The 27,141-nt window shown below is 46.8% G+C and overlaps 1 protein-coding gene across 2 annotated transcripts in view; it reads left to right on the top strand.

The window, feature by feature from the left end:
* The window catches only part of Adcy2 (adenylate cyclase 2), a 377,335-nt gene that overhangs the window by 304,610 nt on the left and 45,584 nt on the right, over window positions 1–27,141 (top strand). For both annotated transcript variants that reach the window (XR_013424510.1, XM_040273154.2), the window contains exons 16-18: window positions 13,596–13,733; window positions 19,945–20,064; window positions 24,017–24,186. Coding sequence is in view for 1 of the 2 variants with exons in the window: in XM_040273154.2 (XP_040129088.2) it covers window positions 13,596–13,733; window positions 19,945–20,064; window positions 24,017–24,186 (428 nt within the window). In the remaining variant the exon portion in view is untranslated. The remainder of the gene's footprint in view (window positions 1–13,595; window positions 13,734–19,944; window positions 20,065–24,016; window positions 24,187–27,141) is intronic.

Genomic DNA, 27,141 nt, shown 5'->3' with positions numbered 1-27,141 from the left:
GAGCTCAGTGCGGGCTGTCCTCAGAAAGCCAACAGACAGCAGCCCCCAAGCATAGGTCGGTGCTTCCTCTTGCTCACTGCAGACGGATCAAAGCAGAAGGGGCCACACTGAGCCAGATTTCCAGCAGAACCCATGGGCATTCTCCAGAGAAGCCTGAAAGATATTTTTTATTGTACAGATTTCTTTAATTAGTGCATTATAGTTGTACATAATTGTGGGGCTCATTTTGACATATTAATAAATGCATATAACATAATGTGCTCCACACCCATCCCCTGTACCACCCCTTCTCACCCTCCTCCCTCTGCCTAATCTCCTTCCTCCACTCTCTTGGTCTTCCCTCTGTTAAATTCTTGGTTTTTATTGGTGCATTATAGTTACACACAATAGCGGATTCCTGTGATAATAATTTATTATAGAACATAAAAAAGAATAATTTTTAAAATACTTGTCAATAGATTATGTTGTGTGATGTCAGAGGTTATAGAAAGACTATAAATAGCTTCATAATTTCAAAATCATGATTTCCTCTGCCGGCTAGACTGTGACAGCCCGTGTAGGTGGTATGAGCAAGGGGCCAACTCCACCTCTCAGGATCACACACACCCACAAGCCACACTGGTCTCTTTCTGTGGAGTTTACACTTTGTGTCTGCTTCTCCATTGCAGTGCCATTGCTACTGGTGACCACATCAGTACGGTGCCATCAGTGTACAGGCTTCTCCAGGCCTGTCCCCACTTCAGGAGCTCTGAGGAACAGTGACCCACCATCTGTTGCTTTCCGGTCTCATGTGCCTAAGCTTTTTGACCATCCTTTGGTTAGGCTTCCTAAGTGCGCCCTGCCTTTCCACACGCCCTGTGCCTCCTCTGCCTTGTGTTTGCAAACTCTGGTGGGTTTTGCTCCCTCTAGGATAGTTCGGATCTTTCAGATTGCACTGAAGACTCTCCCCAACATGGAATTGTGGTTTCTGATTTACTTATGTGCACAGTTAGTGTCCCATGTCTCTGAAAATCCCCTGGGGACCGTGTAGGCTGTAGAGAGGAGAGGTCAGATAGGAGAGTGACCCACACACTGAAGGACTGGGTCCCGGGTCCTGGTCAACGTTCTAAAGTGCTTCTTATGTAAAGGTGCCTGGTGTCCCCCATCCCCAGAGTCATTCCCTGGGGTGGGAAGCACAGGGCCCCACAGTCTCTTTTTCCCCGACAGAAGCCTCCACAGCTGGTTTCTCAGGGTCCCTCATTGTGGTGCCATTGAGAATCCCAACCTCCTTCTCACAAAGGCCGTTGACAGCCTTGCGCTCAGAAGCCATGTTTTGCATTTTCTATTCCAAGGACTCTGGTTTGAGGTGTGGGGTGGTGGTATATATTTAGGGTTTCAAGCTGATTTTTCTTCCCACTAAGTTATTATAGAAAAGAAGCACAGAGCTCAGGCCCAAAAAAGAATCTCAAGAACAATTCTGCTGCCTTCGTTGAGTGTTGCTCTTTCTGATGCCGGCCCTCAGCCTGCACAGAGCCCCTCCCTCTCACACCTGGCAGAGCTCTCGCTCCATCCTGTCTCCCAGGAGGCGTCAAGATGTCATCTGTAGCCCCATGTCCCCTCCCCTTCCCGGGGACCTCCCAAGACCCTGGCACCTGTGTACCACAGGCTAGGAAATGCTTTGGGCTCTGTGGTATCTCAGAGAGAAAATCCCGTGGCTACAAATGACCTGGTACCTACTTCCTGCTTAAGAAGCCCTTGTCACTCCAGGGCCAGGGAGGTGGACCTTGAAGGTGTTTGTTCTTCCCGACTTGTGACAGTGGATCCATAAATGTGACATCCCTGGGGCTGGCTGCAGTTCTCTGCCCAGGTGAAGTGCTTGTCAACTCCAGGAAAGAATTCTCAGCCCAATAAGTGACCACACCACTCAGTGAAGACTTTTAACTGTCAACATTAGAACATCAGAGTATAGGGGTGGTTTCCAAAGGCTTAGTTAGGCTTTGTATCTGACTCTCTACGTTCCTTCCAACACTCTGCATATCCCAAATAGTCCATGGTGGACCTGGAGAATACCACTCCACCTAACTGCTCACTCCCTGGCCCCTTGGAGGGCTGCCCGGTGCTCTGAGGTCTTAGGATGACTGGCATTTACCTATGAATTAGGTACCGAGCTGAGGAAGAAGTGCTTAGTGGCCCTGCCTTACCTTCTACTCACAGACATGGTCGACCTTCTGAAAGTGGAAATGCCAAAGGCAGAAGGGGCTGATGATGCCAGCCTCAGATTCTCTGCCAGGAGAATTAGAGTCAGCGTCTCTCATAAAAGCGGTGGGGAGAAGGGAGCCTCGCTGATGCTTTTCTTGCTGGGGTTTCACCTTTGTCACCCTCTGTGGCCCAGAAGGTGCCGCATGAGGAAATCAAATTGGTCTCTTCATAGCTGCATTTAATGAAAGGAGAAAAACATCAAAATGGGCAACATGGGGTGAAACAGTTCTGTTGACAGCAGAACCATTGGATATCTGTTGGCAGCAGGTTCTGGAGACTGCACCAGGGAATTCCTTTCTGGTTGGCATTACTTCCATGGGCAGCCCAGCCCCTTTCCCTCTGCCCCTCACTGACACCAGGGCTCTCCCAGGCCTCCTGCAGGAATGCCCCTGGTGGTGGTGCCCACTCTCAGTGCAAGCCCCTGGGGTCGGCTCAGCCGCCCAGGACCTTCTTGGAATCCACCAACCCAGGTATTGGGCACCAGGGGTCTGAGGACTGTGCCGTACAGTTTATCCCACACTTCACAGCACTTCATTTTCCCACACTGGACAGCACTTCATTTTGACCTCTAACATTTTTCCTGTTTTGCTCCCCTCGCTTTAAGACACGAATGTTCTCTTAAACTTGCTTTCTGTCTCCCACTGAACCTCGTAAAATTCTATCCACGTAAACATGATTAATAAGCAGATGTTGAGTAGGTGCCCCCCTGGACTTCTGGTTGTTTCTCTGGGCCTCCAGTTGTTCTGTGGGCCTCCGCTCCCCAGGCTCCATGGAAGTCCTCCCTCATTTCTCAGATGCTTAGGTGGAGTGAGAGGGACCGGAGGAGCCTTCCTCCTTCTGCCCTGAAATCCCTCGCCCAAGGAGGCTGGCACCCTCTGCTCTCCTGGCCTGAAGAGCCCACCTTTCCCCCGGGCCATCTGGCACTGTCTGCCGGGCTTCCTGCTTGAGTCCTTCTTCTGCCCTGTGACAGGATGGAGAAATGTGCCGTGAGTCTGTCTCAGCTGGACGTTGCTCAGTGCAATGCTCAGGGCACTTGAAAGACAGGATAAATATTTAATGTCAGGAAGCGTGAAGGCTTGCCAAGGGGCTCCCAAATGCATTTCCTGGTGCTGCTGCTCAGAAAACACCCCACCCTGTCTTCACCCAGTTTCAGCCCCTTCTGAGCTCCATGCCCTGGCCCAGCGGCAGCTCATCCCTGCTCCACTGGCCGGCAGCCTGGTGTCCTCCTGCACCAGGTCTGCATCATGTGCCTCTGAGGGGCTTTACATTCTGTTGTTGATTCTCTTGTGAACTTCAGAATTATAAAACTTGAGAGCAGAAAGGGAACCAGAGACAATCAATCCCACCCCTCAGTTTTGTATGAAGGACTCATGGATCCAGAGGGTCACATGCTTACACGAATTTATCCCAATTACTGAGAATAAAAGGTGCTTCTGTGGAAATCATGCAAGAGGATCCATACTCGGATCTCTGAAGGTTGGAGTGGGCACTTTGCGGAGGAATCACCAAAGTATGAGGCAGGCCTGCACATACTTCCTGCCTGGGTTAGAATCTTCAGACTCAGTCCAAACTGCCCATGGTAGGCGAGGTCTCCCTAGGGGGCCTGATTCCAGCCAATCACAGTTGTAATTAACACATGTTCTATTCAAAAGGCCCACTCACACTGCCAGATACTTAGCATGTACTGTCTCATGTGTCCTACAAGAGTCCTTGGAGGGAATGTCCACTCTAGTCAATGACAAGGAGGCTTACTGGTGCAATGCAGCCTGCCCAGGGGTGTATAGCAAGTGGGGATTAGAGCCAGAACTGGAACGAAGCTTTGCAATCTTGTGGTGGGAGGCAGGTTCTAGAGGGCCCGGCAGTGTGACATCCAGCAGATGGGATGCAACAGCAGGCAGGGTTGCCCATACTCACAGACATGGGACAGGGTTGCATAGAGATTGCCTCGTAGTGTCTGCTGAACCCCTGATGATCAAATCACATCGGTAAGAGAGGATTAGCACACACAGGCCCTGATTACTGCTCTCCTTCAGCCTAGTTTTCTAATGTACATTATTCAGCTCGAGGTCCAGATTATTTAAAACTGGGTTCTGGGGCAGCGTATAATTGCATTTTAAAATATATTTGATAAAGTGGAAACAAGAACATTAATTTATAATTGAGTTTAGATTTTCAAATATTCTAGTAAGAAAACACTCAATGATAACATCTTATAAAATGTTTCTGTGTGTATGAAATTTCTTTCAAAGTGTTTCCATATACATTATTTTGATAATGAAAACAATCCATTTTATCTAGGTGGAGACTGAAACTATAATAAGAGATTCCAGTTCACAGTTTCATTATAGCCTGCAATAAAAGAACAATTAGGGTTGTCATCACAGTGATGATAATAGGTACCCAGTCACTGTCAGATTTAATGTTCCAGACTACCTGAGATGGACTTACATCCCTATAACAAGTACAAGGGAGTGGCTCTGACTAAAAATATCACTATAAAAAAATTCCCCAAACCAAAAATGCATCTTTAGAACAAGCCTGCCAGATATGGCAAATGAAAATGCTAGAAAAATGTCAGAAGAAAATTTTCTCCCAAAGTTGTTACCTTGAGCTTTGTGTAGCAGAGATCATGTGATGCCCATCTGCCCACCTCACCCCAAGCAGAGATAAAAGCACAGATACAGGGGTCACATGGGGGAACAGAAAGTAGGTCACGCAGCAGTTAATAGGAAGCTTTCTACCCCGCAGGAGCTCTTTCCCTTGGAGTCTATTTTCTCTAATGTCGGTACACACTTGCAGCCTCCCTTTGGCTGAGTTTCGATCCTCTTTCCTTCAGCTTCCCCTGTCCACCCATGGATTTAGGTGTGTCTCTGGTAAACAACATTTGGCTCCATCTTGTCTCCTCGGACCCAGAGTCTCTTTCTTTTACTTAACAAGTGTAATGCATTTACGTGTATTATAATTACTGCTGCAGTCTTGTTTTGCTTTTTTTTAACCCACCTCTTGGCTGTTAATTATTTATTTTAATTATTATTTGATTTTAATTATTCTTTCTCATCTTCTGGCCTTCTCTTGACCAATGGAAATTCTTCTCTTTTATTCTGTCAAATAAATTGGGAATGAAATATCCTAGTCTGGTTTAGTTTCCAGTTCAGTCTTGGTGATTTGGTCTTGGTGTTCATGATTGACTTAAAGCCGGTAGCCTATATGTGTCACTTACCAGATGCAACCCTGGGGAGCTGTGCAGGCCTCATTCTAAGTCTGATACTCTGTACCCATCTCCCATGCTAGCTTGCTTGAATGTGTCTAAACTAAGTTGCTCAAATGATCCATTTATTGTTATTGTGTTTAGCAGTTTCTTTGCTCAGTGCTCCCTCTGAATACCATTTCTCCTCCCAGGACTCAGTTTCTTTATCACAAACATGCTTTCTTTCTGTGCAAACATGTGCATGCTAATTAATCGACATATTAATTACTTTGTTATTTTTTCTAGTTGTGACAATGTTTTCAAACATTTTGAAATCATTTTGAAATCATTTTGCCTGTTTCCCTGGCACCTGTTATACTGAGAAGTCTCCTGGGTGGAGGAGCAGATCCCTTGGTCATCACAGGATTCCATCTTGTGGAAAAGAGACTCCTGTGCTAAAGTGGGTTGGCCACCACTCTTCCTGTGGGACTCAGTGTGGCTCCTCCACCACAGGCTCGTCCTGCGCCAGGCCACTGTCCCGTATCTCCTCCTGACTCTCTTTTCCATCCTCAAACTGTGACTGCAAGTTGGATCTCTCTGTTATGTCTTCCGTGGTCTCCTGTGCCACTTGAGGAGTTGTTTACTCAGATCACCTTCCTCCTTAGGATAACCCTTGAGTTTAAGACCTCAACATTGGCACGACTATCTCGAGAGAGAGGTCTCCTCTGGAAGCAGCCCTGTCGTTTTCTCCTCCAAATCGCTGGTTCACCATGGAGTCTAACCTGCCCTCAGCACCTCAGACTTGTCGAATGTCCTATTTCGGGTTGTTGCGATGCGGTCCTACCTTGTGCTCATTCTGCTCTCTGTATCCACTGACTCTTCCTCCTGCGACCACTGCCTCACAAGGTCTGTGATCTTTTATCATGAGGTCACTTTCAGTGGGAACAGGGGCCCGCCTGGAGTGGGAATGTCCCTGCCCTCTGGGGTGTCACGGATCCTTTCCAAGCAGCATCGTCCGTGCTCTCCTGGAGCCCAAGGACTTTCTTTAGGTTTTCCCCTGGTAATAACCCTTCCATCTGCGATGCTCATTATGAAGCCGCTGACATGACTTCCAACCCCAAGTCTGCACTTGGAGTTGGTGTTTGTCGCTGAAGCTGCTGGGCATTTTCCTGGGCTGGCTGGCAGAGTGACCCGGGTCTTCTGCGTGGAATAAACAGCCTTTTGAAGCTGCTGGTTTGGTGGCGGGGTCTCAGTCCCAGCTGAGGGAAAGGTGATCTTTCCCTGTGGGCACTGAAGCACCTGCTGTCTGCTGCCACACATGTCCTGCTCCTGGACACTCCCGGCCGGCCCTGCAGCTCAGGCCCTTTCCCAGAGCTCTCTCTGTCTCTGTCCCTGGTGAGTCCTCTCTGTCTGTCCCTAAGGTAGTGATGCACTCAGCAAGCCTTTGCTGGGTCCCCCTGCTTCACACACACAGCTCTGGTCTCCCAGGAGCAAAGGCCAGTGTGATGTGGGCATTGTCCTCCATTAGCTCAACCTGTGGCCAGAGGCAGGCTGTCAGCCGAAACAGTGCTGCGAGGAGGGTTCTGTGAGTGTCCCACAGTGCAGAGGTGGTCAAGGACTGCGGTTCCTCCAGGGTATGAGAAAGAAGCAGGTTGACTTTGTAAAATGTGAGGGATTGAAGTAAAGAAATTCTTCCATAGGAAACTGAAGGACAATTAATAATCAAAGCACACACGTGAGTCTTTATGACACTGAGTGTTAGTGGGAGTTAATGCCCCAGCATGTTCCTGCAAGTCAAGGTTGTGGTCCTCTGCACACTAAATGCCAGAGTCAATGTTCCTCCAAGGAAATACTCTGGAGCGGATGTTTACAGGACAAACCTAACCACTGCATGTTTTTAAAAATATTTTTTAGTTGTCAATGGACCTTTATTTTATTATTTATATGCAGTGCTGAGAATCAAACCCAGTGCCTCACACATGCTAGGCAAGCGCTCTACCTCTGAGCCACCACCCCAGCCCCTAACCTCTGTATTCTGGAGGCAAGATTTTAACATGGGGTTTGTTTTTCTAATCTTAACAATGTCTTACTCAGCATCCTGATGATTTTATAACTCTTCTGAGATTTTTTTTATGTTATTAAACTTCACTTTATAGAAGCAACTTCTTCTTTCAGATATCTCAGCTTATCTTTAAGATGAACACTAATGGGATTTTGAGTACAATCTACTGTTTAGATTATTAAGTCTAGAGGAATTAATTTTACAGCAAGAAGCTACCAGTTGTTCCTGATGCAAGATGTTCAAATTAAGGAAGGGAGGGAGAGAGGGAGAGGCAGGCAGGAGAGAGGGAAATATTTTTGGTAGCGTTGTCTTTTCTTGGTTTATTTTAAAATCCAAATAAGGTATCTGAGCACTTCATTTTCTTGCAGAGGATCTGCTCGTACAAGATTCATCTTGCACCTTTTCCAGGGCACCGCGCTGCTCATCCTCCCCAGCACTAATTCTGCAGTAGGTTTTCCTCCAAGTGCGTTTTCTTTCTTCTTTTCATCTCCTGCTATATTTAGTGCCAGTTCTGTGTTTGTTAGGGGGTGAGGTGGTATTAGCAGCCAGGAGCTTTTCTGAAGACCGACAGTGAGTTTGCTGTAAGGCAGGGCCGGTCCTAAGACACGGGGGCTGATGCTCAAGACCGGGGAGCTCAGGCCCATCGAGGCCAGTAGTGAAGACTAGACCACCTTGGATCAGAGCAGGCCTCTTGCCCATTTGAGCTGATGAGCAGCTTCTGAACAAAGGCCAGGATGTTACGAAACGCCCTCATTCCTGATGTTTAATTGGAATGGCCAGGGCTTTGATGGACTTGTTTTTCCCCACAGAGACTATATCTGAATACTTAACCAAATAAGAATGATCTGAACTGAATCATGGTGTGAAGTCACTTTGGGAGAGAACTGCAAATGGAGCCCCAAGACCCTCTTCCCTCTCTTCATGCCAGGGGCGTGTCTTGAGCCTCTTATTCCCCAGTCCCCATGGTCTCTCCTTCCTTGTTCCTGCCCTCAGCAGAGTTTGCTGGTTGTCAGATTCAGATCAGGTGGACTTAGGGGCCCCCACTTGCTGATGTGGATGGAAATGTAGCCACCTGCCTCCCTCACCTTGAAAATGAAGGATTTAAAGATGATGGCACAGGGGGACATCAGGGCATGTGGAAGACTCGGCAGGAGAAGGAAGCCAACCGTGTGCACCTGCAGCCTGTCTGAGCCCACACGCACCAAGCCCAGGTGCCTTGTGAGCAGCCCCGAGTGCCACCCATCTGCCATGTCCTGCTGCGTGTGTGTCTCCCCACCTCCGTTTCAGTCAACCGCAAGCCTAGGAGTAGAACGAACAGCCTCTCTAGGCAGCATATTTGGTGAGATTATCACTATATATTCTGAAATTTTAAAGCAACTTGTGGAGTAACTGAAAAATATCTTACCTAATTGACTGCAAGACGGAATCTCAGCTAGATTTAAATTTTCTTTCTGGAGCAATCAAGCTTTGTATTTTCTGTTCTTAGGCTTTTCAGTGTCCTACATTTTGAAAATTTCTGTCTATAGACACATAAGCATTGATTTCAATCATTGGGTCCTGAGAAAAATACTGATCCTAGTCAATCAGGACACAGACGTGTGACGAGTACCTTGAATTGCAGAACCAAAGCAAATTCTGCCAACCTCTGACAGAATCTGAGCTAGAGGAGGAGGATGGTCCGTTTGGGTCTTGATCCTTCATGCTGCCTCGCAGCTTCTCCTCTGCCCACAGACCTGAGTGTGTTCTGTGCTAATACCACTAGTAGCAGCACGAATTAAACAACCATGGTGCACCTTCTCAGGTAGGTGTTCTCTGACTACATGGCCTTCCGGATACTGAATATGGCAGAGCATTAAGGGGTACTCCTTTTCTTGTTCTTCTTTTGTGTGAATTTTTTTGTTTTTGTTTTTGTTTTTGTTTTTTTGGGTGCTGGGATTGAACCCAGGCCAGGGGTCCTTTACCACTGACCCACATCTCAAGTCTTTTTTTTTTTTAAATAATGATTTTACCTGTATTATTTTATTTTTTTTCAATATTATATATATAATTTTAAAATATTATATATAATTTTAAATATTATATATATTTAGAATATTTAAAGTATTTAAAATGCTCACCATCTACAACATATATATATATATATGTTGTAGATGGATATAATATGTATATTGTAGATGGATATAATCCTCCTTTATTTTATTTATTTATTTTTATGTGGTGCTGAGGATCGAACCCATGCTTCACACATTCGAGGTGAGCACTCCATCTCTGAGCCACAACCCCAGTTCCCTTCTTTTAAATTTTTATTTTTCTACTTAGTTGTACATGACAGCACAATGTATTTCAATTCATCGTACACAAATGGAGTGCAACATTTCAATTCTCTGGTGGTACACAGTTTAGAGATGTACCGTTTATGCAATCATAAATGTACCTAGTGTAATGATGTCCAGCTCCTTCCACCATCTTTCCTATCCCCATAACCCCTCCCGACCCTCCCCTTTGCCCAATCCAAAGTTCCTCCATTCTTCCCATATGCCGCCCCCATCATAGATAGCATCCACTAATCAGAAGAAACATTCAGCCTTTAGTTTTAGGGGATTGGCTTACTTAGCAAAATATTCTCCAACTCCATCCATTTACCTGCAAAAACCAGAGGACAGACTTCAGGCCGCGACCAACCCCAATCTGAACCTCGCACTTGGGTAGCAACATGACGTGCAGATCTGGCCCCAGGTGGCCTGTGGGACGGTGCCCTCAGTGGAGCACATTTCCAGCCAGCAGCCAGTGGTTCTGCTCCTGGGGTCCCTGGAGCCCAGAGCTGTGCTGGCTTGAGATCCCCAAAAGGCTTTCGGAGAAATGTGGAATTCCTAGGAAAATCAGCCAAGAAGTGAAGCTAAAACACTGTCCTGCATCTGCGTCAGTGGGGCTCCTAGGCTACAAACGCCCTTCATCTCACACCAGGTCAGGGAGGAGAAGCACCACAGTGGGAAGGAGGAGAAAGAGAGGGTTGTATGGATGTTGACCAAAGAGGCATAAAGCAAGTGGATTTGGGGTCACTAAAATGTTTCTGAGAAATATCGTATTTTCTTCATGGAAATAATAAGAGTCAAGACTTTTAAGTTCATTCCCAGTGCCCCAGGCACTCATTTAAACCTCCCATCAGGATCAAGAGGCTAGTAGTGCCACGATCCCCATTCTACAGACATAGAAACTGAGACCAGAGAGGGTAATGAGCCTGCAGAAAATCTCACAGCTCTCTGGGTTTGAACCTGGACCAATGGCTGGTTCTTCTTAGTCCTCTACCCACCTCTCATCTATGTAAATGTCATTTAGCTATTGTGTCAGCCTTTAATATATGGCAATGTTTTTGCAACAATGTTTTTGCTTTTTGTTTTTACTTATTTTTCATTCTTTTATTTTTTAATCTTTTCCTTTTTATTGGTGCATTATAATTATATATCAGTGGGATTTACTGTGTTCCTACATGCACACAATAAAACAGTATAATTTGACCAAGTTCATTCCCCAGTATCTCCCCTTTCCTCCCCTCCCTCCCCCGATCCCCTTATTCTATTCCACTGGTCTCCCTCCCATTTCTCTTTTGAATTTGTTCTAATTAGTCATACATGACAGCGGAATGCATTTCGACACTTTATACACAAATGGAGCACAACTTCTCATTCCTCTGGCTGTACGTGTGCAAAGCCACACCAATAGTGTAATCAGACATGTGTACAGGGTACTAATGTCTGTCCCATTCGTCCTTCCCCTCCCCACTGCCCACCCCTCCCCTCACTCCCCTCTACACAATCCAAAGTTCCTTCATCTTCCCTACTGCCTCTCACGATGGATCAGCGTCTGCTTATAAGAGAAAACACTTGGTCTTTGGTTTTGGGGGATTGGCTTACTTCACTTAGCATGATGTTCTATAGTTCCATCCTTCTACCTGAAAATGCCATAGTTCATTCTTCTTTAAGGTTGAGTAATATTCCATTGCGTATTTGTACTGCAGTTTCCCTATCCATTCGTCTACTGAAGGGCATCTAGGTTGTTTCCATAGTTCAGCTGTTGTGAATTGAGCTGCTATAAACATTGGCGTGGCTGTGTCCCTGTAGTAAACATCCCTTTACTCTCTGCCTCTTTTGCATTTTCTTTCTGAATCATTCCTAAAAACCTTGTGGACAAGTCTGTTTTCGATTTTTTTTTCCTTTTTATTGGTACATTAAGTCCATTAACAACAATGTTTTTAGGAATGATTCAGAAAGAAAATGTAAGAGGCAGAGAGTAAAGGGATGTGTACTAGTGATGCTCAAAAGGACTTTCAGTTGAGTTTTACTGCTGTCTCACCAGGCCCACCACTGGGTTAACGGAGCAGGTCCAAGGGCATGATTTCTTTACTTGTGATTTTTTTTTTAAATCATTACCTTTTTGTGTTTCCCGTCTTGGGTCATCGTCTTGAGTCTTCCTCACGTAGTCTTGGTCCACCGTCTCTTTAGCATAATGGTTAGAATGTAGATGATCCCTGGCGAGTGCTTAGGCTGCTTGTCCTTCCACATGACACATAAATCCCCTGCCTGCAGCACACTCGTCAGCCACACCTGGGGGGACTGTGCATCCACCATGTCACCTGGTCCTAAGGGTGTGCCCTGGGAAGGTGGTGAGCTCATCACTAGAGCCACAGTAAGTGGTGAGGGACCTGGATGTCATTCTGAAAGGACTCCATCCTTCTTGCACTCAGCAAGCTGCTCCTGCAGCCACGCCTACCCAGCCGGCAGGGGGAAGCAGCCCACAGTCCGTCTGTCCTTCAGAGGGTGAGTGGGTAAGCAAGACGTGGTGGACGCTCAGCAGAAGTTTATTCTGTCAAATAGAAGAAGGAAATCGTCATGGATAGTACAGTCTGAGGAACTTTGAGGGCACATGCTAGTGGGAGAGTCAGCTCTCAAGGACACAGATGACATGACTCTACTCACAGGAGGTCTCTCCAGTGGCCAAAGTCATGGAAACATGAATGGAAGGACAGATGCCAGGGTGGGGGGAGGAAGAAACGGGGAGTTCTTGACTGATAGGTGCAGAGTTTCAGTTTTGCAAGATGAAAAGCTAGATCTGTCGCTCTGTGGTGTGAACGTAGTTAATATTTCTTACACTTTAAAGTGATCTAGAGAGTGAATTTAATAATATGTTTCTCCACATGTTTAAAAATTGTCTAGAAATTTTTTGAAAGAATTTCTCTGTGTGGAAGACAGATTGGCAGACAGGACGAGGTGAAGCCAGCCTGCCCATGCCACTGGGCACCATCTTTGTAGGTTTAGACCCCAAACGAAGCCTGTGGTCTGTTTGTATTTTCCTTTATGTTTTCTTTTTTGTATGTACAAACACATACATTTTTGTGCCAGGGATTGAAGCCAGGGGTACTTAACCACTGAGCCACATCCCCAGCCCTTTTTATATTTTACTTTGAGATGTGGCCTTGCTAAATTGCTGAGACTGTCTTGGAACTCGTGATCCTCTTGCCGCAGCCTCCCAAACAACTGGGATTACAGCATGTGACACTGCACTGGGCTCTTTTCCATATTTTTATTGGTGTCTTGTAATCATGCATAATGCATTCATTTTTACATATTCATACATACACACAAATATAACAATATAATTTGGTCAATTTTGTGGTCTGGTTGTACCCTTACAGTCTGCCGTTGCGGCAGTAAAAGGGGTGGGAGATACGTTCATCTGTTCTCTACACAAATCAGCTGAATTTATAATAACCATTTCAGATGAGATCCTGCACATCCCCAGAGTGGTTTAATTAACTGATGTGTTTCTCCTGCCAACAGAATTACTTAAAAACATAACTTCAGGTTTATTTTAAAAGGCATACAGCCCCTCATACTTTGTCTTAGAAACGCCGTTTGTTCTTCATGTGTAACCGTGACACCGACATGATTTTATTGCAGTGTGGCTTGGTGGGTGTCCCCAGGGGAGGGTGGGATGTGCTTGTTCAATTTGCGGATGGTGCTGATCCTCCTTGTGGTTTTAGACCCCATCATTAATGACCTCTCGAGGACCCACTAAACCGCTGTGCCTTTCCTTTCCTTCCTCTCTTCTCAGCAATGCAGCAAAAAAGCCTCTGCCTCTCTCCTGTGGCTCTGGAAGTCGTCAGGCATCATCGCCAACCGACCCTGGCCGCGGATCTCCCTCACGGTCGTCACCACGGCCATCATACTCACCATGGCCGTGTTCAACATGGTAAGTCCCAGGGCTCCTGCCACATAGGGCTCGTGCATTCTTGCCTTTCATGGCCTGTCCTGGTGCAGTCCTTTGGTGACACCCATGACTGTCACTCCTTTGGTGACATCCATGGCTTCCTGCCTATTAAATTCAGTGTCTATCAGCTGCAGCAAGTTTCTCCAAGGAGAAGAAGGTTTCCACAAGTGACCTGGAGAGAGACGGTGGCTTCATAGGGCAGTACCCGTGTCCATGCTCCTGGTGACTGCTTGGCAGAGCACAGAAGTCACAAGGAAGTGCTGTAGGACCATCAAACTAAGAGGGTGCAGCAGACGAGTGTCCTGCCCCGGACCTTGGAGGGCTGATCTCAAACCCAGCTCCTGACTTATGCTGGGAGCTTTGGAAAGATTTCCCTTAAGTGTCCCAGGCTCTGTTTCCACTTCTGGAAAGTGACAGCCAGGATTTGTCCACCAGGTGGTCCTAAGGCTGAAGTGAGCTGAGTTCTCTCCATGCTTAGGTCAATGCTGGGCATTGTATCCAGTGGAACCAGTGGCCACTCTTCCCATACCTGTATCATCATTACTGGTGTCTACCCCAAGATGGCACTTGGGGTAGTGTGCTTGGGGACACAACCTTCTTATTATTCCTTCATCATCATCATCATCATCATCATCATCATCACCGTCACCCAGAAGGGTCCTTGATATTTTGCAAGTGCTTGGAAAAGCAGAAGAGCATGAGAATACCATGAGTTCTTGCCTCTCAGAAGCATAGCATTAGGTTGAGGTGACAGAGCACATATAATTTAATAATAATGTCGTTTTCGTAAAGGAGAAAGCAGTCATGGCAAAATAAAAAAGATTCTTTCTGCATATAAATTCGTAAGTGTGGCCCAGGGCCACTGCTGGAGCTCAGCGCCCAAGGCACGCTCTGCCTTCAAGGAGCTCAGGGTGGGTCCAGAGACAGCCCACTGGTGGACCTGTGCAGGGATCATCCTGATGCACACCAGAGGCAGCCACTGAGGCACACAGAGGTGGCAGGAAGGCAGAGCAGGCCGCTGGCTGAGTTCTGAAGCACGAGGAGTTCACCAGAGGAACCTGAGGAGGTGGGGCCAAGAGAAGGTGGGCAGGAAATGAGGAGAGGTGGCCCTTGGGTCTAGAACGAGAGCAGAAATTTGCAGAAAGAGTAGTGAAAAACAGGGCTGAGGAAGTGGAGGTTGGCCCTGGGTGCTCACATGGAGTCCACCCTCAGCCCCTGAAACAGGTCACACGGTTGCCCCCAGACACCTGGAGATTCAGGTGAGGCCAGTGCCTGGAGCCCAGATAGGCTGGAGCCCCAGCACAGGAGTGGAATGGCCTCTCCGTCCTCTCCATCAGGAGGATCTGCGTCTTGCCCTCCTCCACCCTGAGGATGTCATGGGGTCCTGGGCAGAGAGGTAGGTAGGCAAGAGCCTCGGCTGGAGACCTGAAACCCGAGTGTTCCCACAGTGGGTTCCCACGCTCAGCCTGCGGCGTGTTGTGCATTAGTGCTGCCCTGAGATGGGCTCCCGGGAAGCGCAGTCAGCTCAGAGCAGTTTTGTAGATTAAGCAGCAGGCGCCCGCTGAGTCCCAGGTGAACTCAACAAGGAGGGGCAGAGAAACAGGACTCTTGGAGGATAGCAGGGTGCACTGGCAGGAGTTCTGAGTGGTTTTTGCAGCCAGAAAGTTGTGTGTCCTTTCCACTCAGAAGTGAGTGTCTGCTGCAATGCCGTTATCATCAAACCTCCTCGTCTCCCACCTGTGCTCACCTGTGCCCCTCAACGTGCTTCCTGAGAGTTCACCTGCACTGGCCAGTAGCAGCGTGTTATGGCAATAAGCCATGTGACATGACATCTGCATGGAAAGATATCTCTTTAGGAGGTCTTTGTTTTCTTCAGATTTCCAAACATCCTAAGAAGGGAATTCTCTGTAAGGAGTAGTCACTCCTTAGTTTCTAAGTGAGTGATGGAATAAGTAATGAGTGAGTGAAAAGGTAAGTACAGAACGTTCTGAAAAAGAAACCGTTGCCTTTTGTGTAAAATCCAAACTCAGAGTTATTAGGTAATAATTTTAGTTATTAAAAATTAGGTAATTTTTTTAGGAGAATTCAACTGGGAAACATCTGATTTGGAAGCTGACCATATGTCACGTGGGTAATTGGTAATGCTAGACGGTAACTTAGTGGCCGTCTGTGAATGTTTGACAAGCACAGCACTTAGGAGACCTCTCTGCAGCACCTGGGTACTTCTAGAGAGAGGTTTGTCTTCAGCACCAGAAGGAAGTCTCCCACTGGTGTCCTTCCTCACAGAGAGCAGGGTGCATTGCCAAGGGAAGTGGAGGAGTCCACTGAAGACACTCACACAGAGGCTTTGAGAGGGGAGTTACTAGGGACAGGGGAGAGAGGAATGGTGGTGCTTCCGGGCAGAGCAACCCACACTGAGCAACCTTCTCTGGGGCAAGGAAATGGCTTTCTATCCCGTCCCATCCTTCCATGCGGAGGGAAGGGGACCAGTGGCCATTTTTATTGGCACCTGGTACACCAAGATCAATGGCTCTTGTCCATGCAGGGCTTTAGTATTTATGTCAAAGCAAAATCATAAAATGGCATGGAAGCTGACATTGGATATGGGGAGGAAGTAATTCTACCTAGTCGTTGTGCCAACTTATAATTTATTAATCACAGAAGAGCTTGTCCCTGGGGCTGTGCCTTTGATCACATCAAACGGTTTACAAGGAAATGCCCTCAGCTCCTCCGGTCCCCTGCTGCTGAGCTGGAGAGCAGAGGTGGACTCAGCCTCCTGGCCACTGGGTGGTGCCCACCAGCTTCAGACCATGGGAGCAGAGCCGGCAGGTCAGAAGGCACCCCCACAGGTGCCGTACCAGGGAGTGGTCTTGCCCCTCACCCCTTCTCACCTGGGAAAGTGGACACCTCCCCTGGGGGCCAGCAGAACTCCTAAATTTCTCTTAGGGACAAAGCAAGGAACTTTGTTTTTTTTCCCTTTTGTCTGTCCTTAATGTTTGCTATTCTTTCTTGTGTAATAACACGTCTGACATAAAACGTATCCCGTAACTCTGACAGCAGGAGACTCAGTGGCATCAGGACATAGGCAACTCGGTGCAGTGGTCACCACTATCCACCACCAGACTTGTGCATCACCCCAAGTGGGAACCCTGTCCCACGAAGCACCGCCATTCCTCCCTCCCCTGTCCCTGGTAACCAGCGTTCCACTTTCTGTCCCCGTGAGTTTGCCGGTCCAGTACCTCCTACAGGTGGGCTCACAGGGGAACTGTACTTGTGCCTGGCTCGTCTCACAGCACGCTCTGCTCAAGGCCTCAGCTTCTTATTGAGGCCCCAGCCCCTCTACAGCAGTGAGCGTCAGTCTCCTGCATTTCCCCCGACGAGGGCACACCGCCCTTATTAACGGCTTCTCCAGCATCTTCTGCCATTACCCTGTTTGCCTCAGAGGGAGACAGATGGGAATAATTTGAGGCGGCCTGAAGCTGCCCATGACTTCCCTCTCTCGTTGACTGTGGAGCTGGGCCCCTTTCACATTGAGACTTTTCATCCATTTTTAATAACTACTTTTTTTTTGAGCCTGCATTTTAACAGCCCTGGTGAGAGTCAGAGCCAATAAGAGCAGTGTGTTCAGAGGACCAGCTTTTAAAGTTTCATTATGCACTGATATTGAGAGGACAGGTCAAGTTTCAGATAAAATAGATTGTGAGATTTTATCAGGATTTTTTCAACATCTGATGTTCATCTGTTTGATATCAAATATCTCAATAAAAAGTGGAGAATAACCAATTAGCTGCCCACCTTCTTTTTAATGTAGGTTCTTGATATCAAGTTGCAGGTGCCTGGTGTTGAACTTGAGTTCACAGCACATGTGTGAGCTAGACAGCCTGCCAGGGCTGGCTCTGATGCTTGACACTGCCACCCTGGGACTGCCCTTATCATTAGGCAATTTCTTCTGACAAACTCCTAAGAAATGTATCATACGTAAACATTTCATGGATTTGCGAGCCTCGCAGACAAGGGGTCAGCTGAGGTCACTGGAAATGCCACTGAACTTCAGATTGTGTGCAGAAGGCAGGCACAGTACCACCAGGCTTAAGGCGCCCTATCAAATCGTGTGCTGACACTGGACATGCTCTGAAAAACATGGTCTTAAGACAATTTTAATTGCCTGGGAAATGTAAAATTCAGAGGTAAAGTAGACACAGTGCTGTTAGCACTGAAGAGGGTGTCTTGTTCTGGATGACAGTCTCACTTTCCCAACCACCATCAGGACCGAACACGTGCAAAGGCTGCAGCGAGGAGCCGCAGGCAGTGCTGATGCTGAGGCTCCCCCTCCCCGTGTGGAGCCAGTGGAGAGTCAACTCAGAATGGGGTTAGAGGTCTCTTGGCTTAGGGATGCTTGAGGAACGCTGGAAAGAGGCAGCCGAGGGGCCAATGAGGCCTTCATGCGCAGAGAGACCGAATTCCCTGTGATCAGGTGCCCATGAAACGATTGCCCAAAGCGTCTCTCTCCTCCCACAGCAACGACTTCACACCTCTTCTTACTTCTTTAGATTCTGTTTTGGGGCAATTACATCAAGAAGGTTTTTTAATCATTTTAAGACTCTGCCCAAAACTAAGCTGGTGATCATCCACCAAGTTAAACAGTCTATTGTTATTTGTCATTTCTTGATTCTTTGCTGTCACAGAATTTTGGTCATATTAAATCTAAAGCTATAACAATTTAAAGCCCAATATTTGCCAAGCAATTATTCCATTCATTTTTTTCTGATATATTTGAATTGGCACATGTGCAGTTCTACTATGGGTTGTGATACTTGATGTAGATTCTTTAAATAAAGAAATCTACTACATCTCTTTGATTTTTAAATTAACGTTTTCCTAAGCCTTACCAAATGACAAAGTGCTGTATCTAGTGTTAGTCCTGGGAGAGAAGAGTCTTGTCCCCAAGAACCTACGAATAAACACCTTTGTGTCTCCCTACGTGAGCTCGGGTGTTGGCCAGTATCTATGCCATCAAAGGAGATAAATCAGTTGACAAAAGCCACTGGAAATAATTCAGGGAAGTTTTATTTTCCAACTTCGAGTATGAATGCTTAGCCTTTGCAGAACCACTGCCTAGATTCACAGAGGAGATGGATTTCTTCCAGCCAGGTGAACATGGCCCAAGTTACAGCGCTCTGGTTTATCTTTCCAGAACATTCCTCTGACACTCAGCCACATGACAGCAGGTGACCCTGGGTCACCTGGTCTAGGAGAGAGACTGGTAGGGGTGAGAGAGGGAGGAGAGGCTGAGTCCTTCCAGCCTAGCCAACCATGGCCTTCTAGGTGCTGTTAGTGACCACATGACACAAGAGTTCACTGTCTGTCTTCTCAGGATTCCTTTTTATTCTCCCTGAGAATATCCGTCCTCTCGGATTTGTGATGCCTTACCCAGAGGCTCACAAACAGTGCATGGAAATATGATCACCTTTTGTCCATAGCGTTAATTTTCTTCTTTCTTTCTTTCTTTTTCTTTTTCTTTTTTTTTTAATATTGGGGCATCCAACCACTGAGCCACATCCCCAGTCCTTTTTATTTTATTTATGTTTTTATTTTAAGACAGGATCTCTAAAATGCTTAGGGCCTGTCTAAGCTGCTGAGGCTGGTTTTAAACTTGTAATCCTCTTGTCTCAGCCTCCCAAGTTGCTGAAGTTATAGTCTTGGGCCACTACAACCAGGCTAATTTTGTTTTTTGAAATCAAAACCCACAGAACTCTATTGACTCACTTAGTATGTGAGCCAAGAAGGCACAGTTACTGCAAGAGACTTGCTCCTGAGGCTCTGGCTATCTTGGAAAGCAGAATGTCACACACATGGTCGTGCCAGCTAGACGAGCCCTCTGTCCCAGGCTCTGTGCATTTATTTAATATTTCATACAGATGCTTCTGTTTTCTTTGGTATCAATCCTGGAGCCCTGGCATGCTCTATTGAGCATGTGCAGCACAACAGTTATTTAGTTACTGGATAGAAATTCCCAAGGCTTCAAACAGGACAAGATGGGCGATGTAAGTGTTTCCGGTACAGAGACACGGTCCGGTCCTATGAGCCATCCTATTCCCGCACATAAGGACACAGCTGCTCATAAGCAGCACCCACCTGATAAATTTTAAATCTCATTTGCACTAACTCATTGAAAACACCTTTCTCTCTGCAGTTTTTCTTGAGCAACTCCGAGGAAACAATCCTCCCCACCGCCAACGTGTCAAACTCAAGTTTTCCTGCCTCAAACAACCAGGCAGCAATTCTGCGTGCACAAAGCTTATTTTTCCTGCCGGTAAGAAAGTGGCACTTGTCACTCTTCATGTCATTTCCTTATGTGCTGTCAGTCTGGACAGTTATATGCAGGCAGAGGTCTGGCCTGGATTTTGCTCCTTTCTCAGCTTCACCCCCTGGGGTTGTGGAGGGGGTCCTGAGGTTACAGATACAGTGGTCACTGGCGTTGCAGCCCATGTGTGAAAACCCGGGTGTCTCATGGTGCTGCTGCCAACCCGGTGGTCTTCCTTCTCCTGCCCACCAGTTTGTCCAGCACGCACCTGCCCTGGGCATCCACGGATGTGTGGCTGAGTTTCTGGGTGTGTTGCTCGTGGGCTTTGCTGAACGGTCCAGTGCATTCATGTTGCCCCCCAACGCTGTGGGGATGGAGTCCACACCTCCCACTTCTGCCTCTCCCGTGATTCTGTCCTCAAATAATTCTTGCTGACTCTTTTTGACCAATGTCACAAAGGAACTAGACTGAAATGCCAAACTTTCAAAGACATAAATTTTTCTAGTGGAAAAAAAGTTAAATCAGTCACTTACTACTTAATTTATTTATTTCATGATTTTATTTAGAAAAAAAATTTAGACCCCTCTCTTCATTTTCTGAATCACCATCTAGTAGTAGCTCAGGGTCTTCCCATTAACTTCTGTCTCCACCGTCAATTTTGAGAATGCCAATGGACTCTTGGAGACTGAAACTGATACGTGGATAAATGTACTTCCAAAGTCACCTGCCACTGGTTTCGACTCCATTAGCTGTGACAACAGATCCCTCCATTCTTCCTTCATGGATGTTCTCCTTGATAGTTTGCTTTCACCCCTTTTCTCATCATTTTAAGTTCCTAGGAATCCCACAGCTCTGATACCAAAAACATTGGCCTATGATGTTATTTGAGGTTCCTGAAGCTGAGGCTGGTCCACGGGCAAGATGACCAAGGTCTGGCAGCAATGTCCCCAGGGTTTAGGAGGAGGGGAACCATCACTTCATCCCTTGTCCAAGGGGTCCTGTCTTCCAACTGAGTGTCATCGCAAGCCCTGGTCTGGATCCGAGACCTTGTCTTTTCTACTTAAGTTGCGTGACAAGTAAGAGACAGAATTCACCACGAGGGTGTTCTGGTTGTAATCCCCAGGGGGCAACTGGGAGCATCTGCAAATATACAAATATAAATATTTTCTGTATGGTTTGCCTCCTCCTCCTGGAGCCGATGACATCCATATGATCCACAGCCCAGTGGGGAGAGAACGCCAAGTAGTTCTTCCCAGCATCCACATGGCAATTTAAGTTTGAAAGTTTAAAGTAAAAATGCATTTTTTTATAGAAAAGAAAGTATAGCTGGCAAGAACGATTTTTAAAAGTCTCTCTGATATGTTTGGGTAGAACAGCTCACCATCATTAAAGGAATAAGACCATCACTAGGAATTTCACTGAGGTTCGTCTATTGTCTTTGCAATTGGAATAAATAATTACGAACCCAAGATGGGAAGGGCAGCATTGCTTAACCTGGAAAGAGATGAACAAAGTGCACGGTAGAATATTGAAAATCTCGGTAGGATTTAGCAAGCAGGCTTCCCTGTTTCCACCTCAAGTCCCCAGAAAGCAGATTCTGGTCAGCTCTGCCGGGGGGCACCTGTCCGCAGGGGCTGTCTGTCCACAGGGCTACAACACCGTCCTGCTGCACACCTTCAGGATTAACTCAGGAGCCTGGAAGCACCTTAGCTCCCTCCTTGAGAGCAGGTCTCCAGGGACACCACCAAGCCATCTGTGGTGTGCACCACACAGTCCTTTCTCTCAAACCCACGTTACATCATGCCTAAGGTTGGCAGGTGAGCGGAGAGGAGTTCCCTTCCCAGCCGGGGGCGGCAAAAAGTGACATAGCTCTTCTTAATGCCAACTATAGGCCACCAAGAAAGCATAGACACAGGTGGACTCTTTGCCTTGCATCACTAGTATTGGAAATCAGTCTTAAAGACGGGAAGGTTCACCCACAGAGGTGTGTTTGTCAAGATGTTCATATAGCATTCGCCACAAAAAGCAGGGAAAAGACCTCAAAAGTTACTAAAAGCAATTTTTAAATAAATTTTGTTACAACCACGCTGTAAAATTTACTCAGCCTTTATGATAGAGGTTGTAAAAATATTTAGTGACATAAAAATATATGTACTTATGGAAAATTATTAATGGAAAATTACTATGTAAAACTTCCAAATAGCATGATCATCACTTTCTAACATAATAACCCTGATTATTATTAGTAGCAAAAAAAAAAAAAGACCAGAAAGACAAACAAAAAACCCTCATTTTCTTATGTCCTTCTTTAACATCAAATGTATTGTTTCCACAGTAGGGAGGAAAGGTCATTTTAAAACACCAAATGCAATTGCCCATAAAGAATCTTTGTCATATAAGCTCCTCACACCACAGTGGGCATTATTTATGTACAATGCTGTCTCCTCCAATAAACTGCCTCATGAAGTAGATATTATTTGAATTCCCATTTTGCAGATGAGGAAATGGAGGACCACAGACATCAGTAAATTCCTGAGACAAAGCAACTCTTACTTGACATAAAACAAAAGCTGATTTCATCAATGACACCAAAAGTGGTAAACATGACTAGTAGTCAGGTTACTGGTAAGCATATCCTAAGAAGAGTCAGTTCAGTGGCCAGCTGCCAGAACTCGAGACCACTGAGCATTCTTCCTGGTGGGTTGGATGATGTGGACAGGACAGCTGGTCTGCAGGGCTCCAGCCTCACCTTCTCTCTCTCCACGCATCCCTCTTGGCTTTCTGTCGCTTCCCAAACTACCTGTAACGACGGACCACATTTTGCATAGCTCTGAGCATCCTTGGAAGTTATTAAAACTAGTTATTAGAAATTGGACTACTGCTTGTCATCAGCATAAATATTTTAGGAGGTGTTCCTGAAATGTGGGTACTTTCCCAAGGCCTAGGAATGAATTTTAAAATGCGAGATCTTGAACATTATTTATAGGCATTGACACATATTCCAAATGAGGGATCCTGGGGGGACCTGTTCCAACCCCCCAGGCCTTCCAAAACCCACATATGTCCACTGATATACACACACTTTACAAAACAGTGGTCACGTGTTCTTCCTTCTCATTCGATTCGGTGACACTGGTTGAAAACTTTGAGTACAACGGTGGTTTCCAAGTGTAATTTTAGTGATAGAATTCCTTTAAAAGTCAAAACTTACAAAGAGCCCCAGGTTCTAACAAAACAGCTCTCCCCGGGCTGGCCCTGTTCTGAACTGCTTTGTCATATTCACTGGTCCCAAGAGTTTGCTGAGGTGGGGTCTTCGTCCCTCCTGAGAGTGACATGAGGAAGAAACGGTTTTGCTTTAATTGTCAAAATAAGCCCCTCGGCCATCAGATGGGGCAGGAGCGCCACCTGGGAGCTTCACTATTTTGCTGGTTCCAGGGCAACTGCAGGGCTTTAGAGAGTGGTTCAGGATCCTCCTGATCACTGACGAGGGGACCGCCAGGTTGCAAACCAGCATTTCTCTCACTCCTTGTGGGAAATTTCATTTTGCTTTGTTTATTAAATTTCAAACACCAAAGATACTATGTATTACACTTTTTAAAAATTCCCTGAATGTAGAAAGCATCATAACTACTTTCATTTTCAAAAAAATAAACGATGTTGGCCTGTGGAATATCCTCCATGTAGGATTTAAAAAAAAATTTTTTTGAAAAGTGTTTGGCAATGTATGTGCTTATTTTTATTTATCATGCCAGGTTGGACCAGAAAGCTGTGGATTGAGTAATTTTCAGAAATCAAATGTATTCAGGCATTTGGCTCTGGCTCAGAGGTAGAAACAGGTGCCTGCTATCCCAGCCAGCTCGCAAATTGACCCCGTGAGCTTGACGTTGGCCCCCAACTCGATGGTCAGCATCTCCCTGTAGAGAGAGGTCCTCAGTGCCTGTCTGTCCTGTCTCCTGTCCAGTACTTCATATACAGCTGCATTCTGGGGCTGATCTCCTGCTCCGTGTTCCTGAGGGTGAATTACGAGTTGAAGCTGCTGCTCATGACGGTGGCGTTGGTGGGCTACAACACCATCCTGCTGCACACCCACGCCCACGTCCTGGACGACTACAGCCAGGTCTTGTTTGAGAGGTGAGTGCTTGCCCTTCCTCCTCCGTCTCTAGTTCTCTCGAGGGGTGCTGGGTGCAGACGGGCAGTGCCGTGTCACTCACACTCACTCCAAGGAAGCTGGTTGAAGGGATGGTTCGGGGAGATGTGAGTGTTTTTACTATCGGTTACGTAGAACCCATATCATCTCACACACTTAGAAAGTGTGAAGTGGCGAGGATTTGCACTGTAATCTGAACCATATGGCTAGGAGCAATCTGCTGACGTTTGGGACTGAATAATCTCTCATGTGGGGACTGATCCCGTGCGTTGACGTACAGCCTCTACCCACCCACTGGAGGCTGATCACCATCCCTCTGTTCCAACTCGGCAACCACAAATGTCCCTAGAAATTTCCAAATGTTTCCAGGAGAGCAAAATGGCCCCAATTCAGAACAAAACGACTGCAAAAATAAGTAGTTATGTTCATAAGCTATAGTGCTAAATTTCTCAGTAATAATTTCCTAAAAGACCACTGTGGGGAGGAGAAACTGCTGTGGAGAGGGGAAACTTCTTTGATCAAACTCTTTGATACCTAAGTAACTGACTTCCAGGAGAGAAGATCCCATCAACCCTCCCAGCTCAGGACCAGGGCAGCAAGAAGGGTCCTGTGGGGAGGGCTGGCCTGTCAGGTGTACTCAGTCGGGTTTGAGAAGTCCTGTCATCTGAGTACTTCCATCAGCTTAGGGTGAGTTTTAATCCCCAGCTTGAAAAGAACACCTTTAATTCATCGTGACGTTCTCCATTTCACGTCTCAATAACCAAACATTTTAGGGCAGATGTCAGGTTTGCCGATGCACACCCTGGCTTCAAAGTGTTTTCCGAGTTTTTCACATTCTCTGTGTGCTTTAACATCAAATGAATGCCTTAAATATTTACATAGATGTGTGGCTGCAGAAAGGTTTGTACTGACGGCCCCCGGCCACTGGTCCAGTGGGCAGAAGGTTCCCCTCTCGATGGGAACGCTCCACCCAGGGCCAGCTCCTTCAGAGGCCCCACTGCAGCGAATTCTTTTCTCCTGATTTAATTTTCGTCACCCTCCACTGTGGAACCCTGAGGGTCTATCACAAGCTGAGGCCAGTGGAATTGTGAAAATGCAGAAGTGTATGAAAAAAAAAATTATGATTCCCCAGCCAAGATGAGAATGAAACCAGAAGTTAATTTTCCTATAAATTCTTAACTTGCCAAGCAAAAATGCTTTAAAATCTCTACTGTGTGCAGAGAGCCTGTATCCTGTTCCTAAATGAATGTAGCCCTGCTGATCTTTGCATAAAGCTGTTGATGATGCTACTAAAGTTCCCATTATTAAATTCAAAGTGCTAGGATGTGTTTCACATTCAAAGCAAAAGGAGAAATGAAATTAGCAAGTTTTTGATGGGGACAGATGACTTCTGGGGACCCGAGTGAGGCACATGAAGAGACACAGGATCCCTGAGTGGAGCCCCAGTGTCCCATGGAGGAAGAGGAGAGTCTGAGTTTCAGAGCACTCTTGTGGCCAAGGCCTCTCTTGGTTTGGCCCTTGATGACCTGAAGCCAAAGAGGCTCCTGTGGGGTGTGTCAGTGACACCTTCACTTCCCCGACACTGAAGCCAGCACCCTCTTCAGGGGACGCACCTGTGTTGCAGTTCCTAATTCCCCAGGGTTCCTGGCACTTCCTGAGCAGTGCCTGCATGAGCTGGCACAGAATCCCAGGGCTCCCCTCTGCTGGAAGGGCATGTCACTGACACCATGGCAGAAGGACATGCTGCCTCAGGATCCACAGACCTTCTCTAACGTCAGCCCAAAGGTCGCCACCAACAAAAGACCCTGGAGAGCAGAAGGGGAGGACCCCCACTCCCAATTCCTCCAGCTCAGTGCCCATTGGAAACTGCCCAGTGACTCATGCCCGATGCACAGCCAAAGTCATGTGCCCTCCAGCAAGTGGTTGGAAAGGTTTCCTCATCCTCAACCTAGGGTCCCCATGCTGCCACGACTCTCACAGATGTGAAAACAGGATGCTCCCAAGAGAACTCCGCTGTGCTAGCATGGTGTCCAGGGGTGCCCTTGGAGAAGAAGCTGACTGAAAGGAACCAGCAGCACTCACTTCCCGATGGCCAGTCCCTGACACTGAAGTCATGGCGCCCGGTCCAATCTCTTTGCTGTCCTGTTTCTGGGCACCATGTCCCCTTCTCACTCCTGATTTCCTGCCTCTTGCTCTGGTCTGCCTGGGCCCTGTGCTTGGCTGTGGCAGGTCAGCATCCTTCTGCCCACGGAGGCCCTGGCCTTGCTCCTTAGCGGAAATGAGTGCTCTCAGTGGACCTATCCTGAGCTTCTGGCTCTCAGCTCACATATACCTAAAGGCTGAGCAACTCCTCTGTCTTGGTCCTCTGGGTGATTCAGGCATCTCTGTGATGTGTATGCCAATGACTTTAACACTCTCTCTCCAATCAAGCAAAATAGAAGATCTGAACCAACTTCAGTGACGCTGGCATGTTGGAGGTGCTCAACAAACTCTGTGAATGGATGAATGAGAGTGGGATGTGCTCCTGAACAATCCAGAGGACCTAAGTGCTGGCCAGGGACTCGCTCTCCTCCTGTTTCCCTGAAGACAGAGCCCACTGCAGCTCATTGAGGACATGTCTCTTCAGGAACCACATCAGTTTTGTTGATGTCTTTAAATTTCATAAGAAAGTTTGGAGAAGGCTTCTCTGCTTAAATGTAGTGCCAGAAACGGATCACAGTTTGGACAGTGTGGTTGTTCTGTATGAGTTCTCCATGGCCCCTTTGGCAGGGACTTTTACTGACCAAATTTGACATAGATCAGCAACCAGCCAACAAAACAATACAAACCCACAGGGCACTTTTGCCTGCAATGTTAGCAAAGCAAACAGGAGAAATCGGGATTGAGGTCAGTGAATAATTTAGAACAGGGCATCAAAGATAGTTTTACAGATTCATGAA

The sequence above is a fragment of the Ictidomys tridecemlineatus genome, chromosome 1 (genome assembly GCF_052094955.1).
Source record: "Ictidomys tridecemlineatus isolate mIctTri1 chromosome 1, mIctTri1.hap1, whole genome shotgun sequence".
Taxonomy (NCBI): Eukaryota; Metazoa; Chordata; class Mammalia; order Rodentia; family Sciuridae; genus Ictidomys; species Ictidomys tridecemlineatus.
Note: the sequence above shows the minus strand (reverse complement) of the source record. Positions and strands in the feature narration are given on the sequence as shown.